Source organism: Colobus angolensis, unplaced genomic scaffold, assembly GCF_000951035.1.
Source record: "Colobus angolensis palliatus isolate OR3802 unplaced genomic scaffold, Cang.pa_1.0 Scaffold185, whole genome shotgun sequence".
In the NCBI taxonomy this organism is placed as follows: domain Eukaryota; kingdom Metazoa; phylum Chordata; class Mammalia; order Primates; family Cercopithecidae; genus Colobus; species Colobus angolensis.
Genome location: NW_012114988.1, coordinates 1,547,430 through 1,553,786, shown reverse-complemented (window position 1 = coordinate 1,553,786; position 6,357 = coordinate 1,547,430). Strand labels below are relative to the sequence as shown.

At 48.8% G+C, this 6,357-nt stretch overlaps 1 protein-coding gene across 6 annotated transcripts in view; it reads left to right on the top strand.

The window, feature by feature from the left end:
* The window catches only part of TMEM51 (transmembrane protein 51), a 78,920-nt gene extending 77,237 nt beyond the window's left edge, over positions 1–1,683 (top strand). For 5 of the 6 annotated variants that reach the window (XM_011939923.1, XM_011939920.1, XM_011939924.1 and 2 more), the window contains one exon: positions 555–1,681. In XM_011939923.1, the coding sequence (XP_011795313.1) occupies positions 555–969 (415 nt within the window). In that variant the 3' untranslated portion in view covers positions 970–1,681. Of the gene's footprint in view, positions 1–554 lie in introns of all 6 variants that reach the window. The other variant, XM_011939925.1, reaches the window with a different exon arrangement.
* Positions 1,684–6,357: the final 4,674 nt, after the last annotated feature.

Below are 6,357 nucleotides of genomic sequence, written 5' to 3'. Positions count from 1 at the left end.
GAGACCATCCTGGCTAACACGGTGAAACCCCATCTCTACTAAAAATACAAAAAATTAGCCACGCGTGGTGGCGGGCGCCTGTTGTCCCAGCTACTTGGGAGGCTAAGGCAGGAGAATGGCATGAACCCAGGAGGCGGAGCTTGCAGTGAGCCGAGATCGTGCCACTGCACTCCAGCCTGGGCGACAGAGCAAGACTCTGTCTTAAAAAAAAAAAAAAGGATTGTGGTCTAACATCACTGGCTCACCCTTGAATTCCTTCCTGGATGAAGCCAAGATCCCTCCCAAGCTAAGCCCCAATTTGAGGACTCATCTGTCCTGCATGAATAGTACTTAACTCATAGTGTTGTTAGGAGTCTGAAATTGGTTCATATTTGTTAAAGTACTTAGAAGAGAGCCCAGCTCATAGTAAACACTTGCAGTGTTCGCTTTTATTGCCTCTAAGACCCATTTGTTATTTACAAGGCTGCTGTGTGTGGACTCTTTGGAGCCCATCTCTTTGGGATTTTGAATGACCTGTGTGCAGGCTAACACTCTCCCTGTCTGTCTTCTTGCAGCCAGGAGGAAGAGGAGGAGGAGGAGGCTGCCTCAAGGTACTATGTCCCCAGCTATGAGGAAGTGATGAACACAAACTACTCAGAAGCAAGGGGAGAGGAGCAGAACCCGAGGTTGAGCATCTCTCTCCCGTCCTATGAGTCACTGACGGGGCTTGACGAGACCACCCCCACATCCACCAGGGCTGATGTGGAGGCCAGCCCTGGGAACCCCCCTGACAGGCAGAACTCTAAGTTGGCCAAACGACTGAAACCGCTGAAAGTTCGAAGGATTAAATCTGAAAAGCTTCACCTCAAAGACTTTAGGATCAACCTCCCAGACAAAAACATCCCTCCTCCCTCGATAGAGCCTTTGACTCCTCCACCGCAGTATGATGAAGTCCAAGAGAAGGCCCCTGACACTCGGCCGCCCGATTGAATGGCCCCACTTGAGCCACGCTCCCTCCTGTCTCTCACACCTTTCGCCCCCAAGACTCTAACAAAGCCACGTGAGCCACGGTTGAGAAGCGGAGGGGCCAGCTGTGCATGGAGCCATTTGGATGGTGGGGGGGATTCTCTGTATCAGGAGTGACTTTGTTGCCCCACACAGCCTCCTGCTGCAGGTGCTTTGGAAGGAGATGCTGCCTTGGAGCTGGTGAATCTGTGGACCACATTCAAGGGTGTGACACAGGCATCTCCCCATCCTCTTCACTCCAAATCACAGGCGACACATTCTCCTTTCCAGCTAGGAAAGGGTTCCTCGCGGCTGGTTTAGATTGTGGTTGTTTGTTTTGCTTCTAATAGGGCTGTTTTGTTTCAAAAAGGAAACAAGTTTTGTGTTTGCTGTCTATGCTGGAGCCCTGAACTGTGGGTAGGAAATATGACCTGGCTTTGTAGAAAGGACACAGGGCTGTTTTGTGAAGTGATGAGGCTCAGGTGGCTGCTCTCGCAGAGCCCCTGATGCTGTCGTTCTTTGAGGGCTTAAGGCCTGATGAACTTAGGCATGTGATGCATAATAGTCTTAATTGGTACACTTAACTAGTCTCTTCTGTGTAACAGCAAAAAAAAAAGGAAAACTGTAGGAAATGTTCTATTCTTTTTGAAATGCCATGCAACGGAGCTTTTTATAATAAAATATTTTATATGTAGTACATTTGGGTGCTGAGTTACTTTAGCAGCTCTTCCAATACTGACTTTCTTAGGGAAAAACAGCAATAATAATAGCTAATATGTACTGAATACTTATGCCCAGTGTTGTGCTAAGCATTTCACACATCACCCCATTTCGTCTGGACCCAAGTCTGGTAATAATGCCATTCTGCAGGTCAGTTCACAGAGGCTTTAGGTTAATGTAAGTGCCTTGTGTCACACTGCTAGTAAGTGGCAGAGCTGGGGTTTGAGCCCAGGTTGCCTGGCTCCAAGGCCTGAGTTACGCACCCCCCCATACAGCTCAGTGTAAAGAGCTTTTCCAGACTTTGAATGAAGATTTGCACTTCTCAAGTTCAGAGGTTGGCCCTGTCAACCCATGTGCCCATAATAAAGTTCTGGTTGTTTGAACAGCAGCTTTCTACCTGTCTAGGCGTCCTTCCTATCTCCCTCTCCTGAGAACTGGCCCAGGAGGGAGCTCAGTGCAGCTTGTCCTCTGCCTCCAGAACTGACAGGCTATGTAAGTGTTGGGGGTGGGTGAGCATGTTCCCCTGGAGGAGGAAAATGAGTCTGTGCAGCCCAGAAAAGCAGTGCAATGAATAAGAAATGCCCAGGGGATTGCACACTGTTGAAGATGGGACATAGGAGGGGAATGGAGACCTCTGGGGTCAGGGTCTTGACCGTGAAGTGAGTGTCTAGGAAAACAGACCCAAGTCCAAAGGAAGCCTTCCTGCTATTGGTGGGCATGGAGCCAGCCTGCTGAGGAGTCTGTGTGTCAAACCTGGTTGGAAGAGTAATTCCCAGGCCCAGATGTTTTCCTAACAAGCTCCAGTGGACAGGGAAGGGATGACAGGCACCAAGTCACCTTCTTATGTCCAGATTGGCAGCAGTGACTAAAGTTCGAAACTTTCACTTTCCTTATGCAATGCATTATTAAAAGGCGAGATGTTGGGATGGGCTTTGTGGCATGGGACACCCAGAGGCCTGATCCATTCCCCGGCCCACTCCTGAGCCGACCCGTGGCTCTTTGTGTCTCATGTCTCTGGGCTGGGCTTGCTTTCCTGTTTACTTTCTGTGCTTCTTCCCAACCAGAGGATAAATGGGAGGAAAACAGAAGAGAAGAGCAAGGACCCAGATGAGTTGAGACATGACTTTATGGAAGAGCTCTCAATCTGGCTTCTGGTAGACACCTTTTGGGGTGTCTCCCGAGTCTAGACCCTCCACAGGGGAGGAGTTGTGAGGCTTGGGTGGGCTGATTGGGGGTTCCTAAAAGTATCAGACCCTAATCCCTGGAACCAGTGAATATTACCTTGTAAGGTAAAGTTTTTGCAGATGTGATTAAATTAAGGATTAAAGATGATGGGATTGTCCTGGGTTTGCCAGGTGGGCCCTTAATGCCAACTACAAATGTCCTCACAGGCAAAAGAGGGGGAGAGTATATACACAGAAGAGGGGAGGCAATGTGATCCCAGAGGCAGAGATGGGAGTGATGAATCTACAAGTCCAGGAAGGCCGGCAGACACCAGAATCAGGAAGAAGGGACGGATTCTCCCCTAGAGCCCCTGAAGGATGCAGCCCCTGCTGACACCTTGATTTCAGGCCAGTTAATATGATTTTGGGCTTCTGGCCTCCAGAACTGTGAGAGAACAAGTCTCTGTTGTTATTGGTCACCAAGTTTGTAATAATTTATTAGAGAGTTCATAGGAAACCAAGACAGAGCTCAATCTTCAACTCACTAGAGATCAGTCCCTCTTTGGCCTCAGCACTTCATGACTCTTCCCACAGAGAAGAGTGCAATGGAAATAGCATTTAGGACCCCTGCTTGTATGTGTGGAACTGATCAAGCAGAAAATTATTCATATTATTCAGAGGATTATAATGGACATGTGGTATACACAATATAAAGCATAGACTCACCTCTTTCTAAAATGGAGGCAGAAAGAATGTTAGCTGGAAACCTTAACCACAGGTTTGGAGTCCTAAATAGTGCCTCGAGGCAAGGAAGTTCTGTGCAGTATTGAGTTAAAACCACCTATCAAAACAGGAGGGCACCTTCACTCAAAATTCCCCAAAGCACATTTGTCCTGTTTGTTTATTGATTCAGAGCTATCATTATCATCCTCTCTCTCCTTGGACTAGAAAAGAAAAGAAGAAAGGAAGAAAAAGGAAGAAGGATAGAAGGAAGATAAATAGAAGGGGGAAGGAAGGAAGGGAGGGAAGGAAGGCAGGGAGGGAAGGAGGGATGGAGAGAGGAAGGAAGGAAGGGAGGGAGTGAGGGAAAGGAAAAGGAAAGGAAAGGGAAGGGAAAAGGAAGGGAAAGAGAAGGGAAGGAAGGAGAGGAAAAAAAGGAGAAGCTAAGAACCAGAAGACTCTAGTTCTTTTCTTTCCTCCCAATCATTTTTTTGTCCCTAAATTAAATATAAGAGCACAAAGATGGGGGAAATGCAAGCCACATGGCCCCAGGGCTATGAAACAGCAGCAAGAAGAAATCTGAATGAATTCCAGTTTTTTAAAGTCCCAGTCAGCACTCCCACCCTACTCAAGAGGACAGATCTCAGCACCTTGCTGGGATCATGTGATCTCCATACTCTCAGGTCACAGCTGATTGGATCTGAGGTATGTATCCACCCAGGGAGAACCCATCAGAAACTGAGTTTGGCTAGGCAAGTCTTTCCCAGGAGCCCAGCTTGGGATCGAGAGGTCAGTTCTGAGTGATGTGGTCTCAGAGGTTAGATGACTGTCTCGGGGCTGGCAGGGTGGGTCACAGACAAGTGAAGCAGGAGAAGTCACTCTGCAGAGAGAGAATGGAGCTAACTGTTCAAATACGCAGCCATGAAAAATGAGCCTCAGAGACTGCTGCCTCCTGGTGACTTTCTGGTCCTTGGTCCCTGGGAAGCCCAACTGTACTGAGAGATGGTGTCCCCCAATCAATTTCCTTCTTTAGCTTTGATCTTTTTTTTTTTTGAGACGGTGTTTCACTCTTGTTGTCCAGGCTGGAGTGCAATGGTGCAATCTTGGCTCATTGCAACCTCCGCCTCCTGGGTTCAAGTGATTCTCCTGCCTCAGCCTCCCAAGTAGCTGGGATTACAGGCATGTGTTACCACACCCGGCTAATTTTGTATTCTTAGTAGAGACGGCGTCTCACCATGTTGGTCAGGCTGGTCTCAAACTCCTGACCTCAAGTGATCCACCCGCATTGGCCTCCCGAAGTGCTGGGATTACAGGCATGCGCCACTGCGCCCGGCCAGCTTTGATCTTGAATTTAACTGAAATCCTTGAGGACAGAACTGCCTTTCCATTGTCCACAGTGCTGGGCCCACAGTTGGTACTCCACCTAACCTCGATTTTGATTTTTCCTTTCCTCTGACTGGGTGCAGTTCTGGTGAAGGGGAGCCACAAGCAGGTGATTAAGGCACAAGACTGGAGCATGACTGTGACTACAGTGTAGAGCACTGCCTGGGGAGTGCAGCTGAACCAGCTGGACCCATCCATTTCCACAAATGCTTACTGAGTGCCTGTTAGATGCCAGGTACTGCTCTAGGCTCCAGGACACAGCAGTGAAGCTAAAGCCTACTCTTCATGGGAAAGATTCATGATTGGGCACTGCTTCCCAAAGCAGGTCCTGTGGCCTTGGGTGACAGTCACCTTTGGGTGATCATTTTGGACTGACTAGTTGAACTGGGTGCAATACATTTGAAAGCTGCAGGGTAGCCACATATACGGAGAAAGCCAGTCCTGCAGGAAGAGATGGAGGAAGCAGAAGGGCATGGAGGAAACAGCCCTCCACAGAAAGACAGATTTGCTGCTTTGTAGTTCCTGGTTGGGGAGCCTGGCCACACACTGTGACATTCGGGTATACACAATGCACCAGTCTGCTTTCAATAATATCTATCTTTCTTAAGCAAGTTGGAGTGGGTTTCTGTCATCCGAAGCCACATGTCCTGAAACGACTCACTTCTGCATGGACAAGCATGAGATGGCAAAGCCGAATCCATCCACAAGCATCCTGAGATACTGAAAATGGGACGTGGCTGTATCGCTGGAAATGTGTGGATCAACTGAACCACAGGCTCTAAAAGGCAGTACATGAAAAGCCCTTCTGAGGATTAATGGACTTATTTCTTGTTCTAAAGGCCCCGACAAGGACCATTTAGGTCCTAGGACAAACTGTGCTGCATATTCCCATGTGGAGTTACGAAAGGACAGCCCCCGTTATGTCTGCAAGCACGGAGGGTGGGAGAAAGGCTTCCCATCTGAGCCTCGATCTCTTCACCAGCAAAATGGAAGTTCCTCATTTTGTGATGAGTACCTGAGACCAACACAGGTAAAGTGCCCCCGCTGCACCTGGCACAGAGAAAGTGAGGGGGCCGGGCATGGCGGCTCATGCCTTTAATCCCAGCACTTTGGAAGGCCAAGGTGGGCAGATCACTTGAGGTCAGGAGTACAAGACCAGCCTGGCCAACATGGCAAAACCCCATCTCTACTAAAAATGCAAAATCTAGCCAGGTGTGGCGGCATATGCCTGTAATCCCAGCTACTCGGGAGGCTAAGGCACGAGAATCACTTGAATCAGGGAGGCGGACGCTACGGTGAGCCAAGATTGCGTCACTCCAGTCCAGCCTAGAAGGCAGAGTGAAACTGTGTCTCAAAAAAGGGAGGGAGGGAAGGAAAGAGGGAGGGA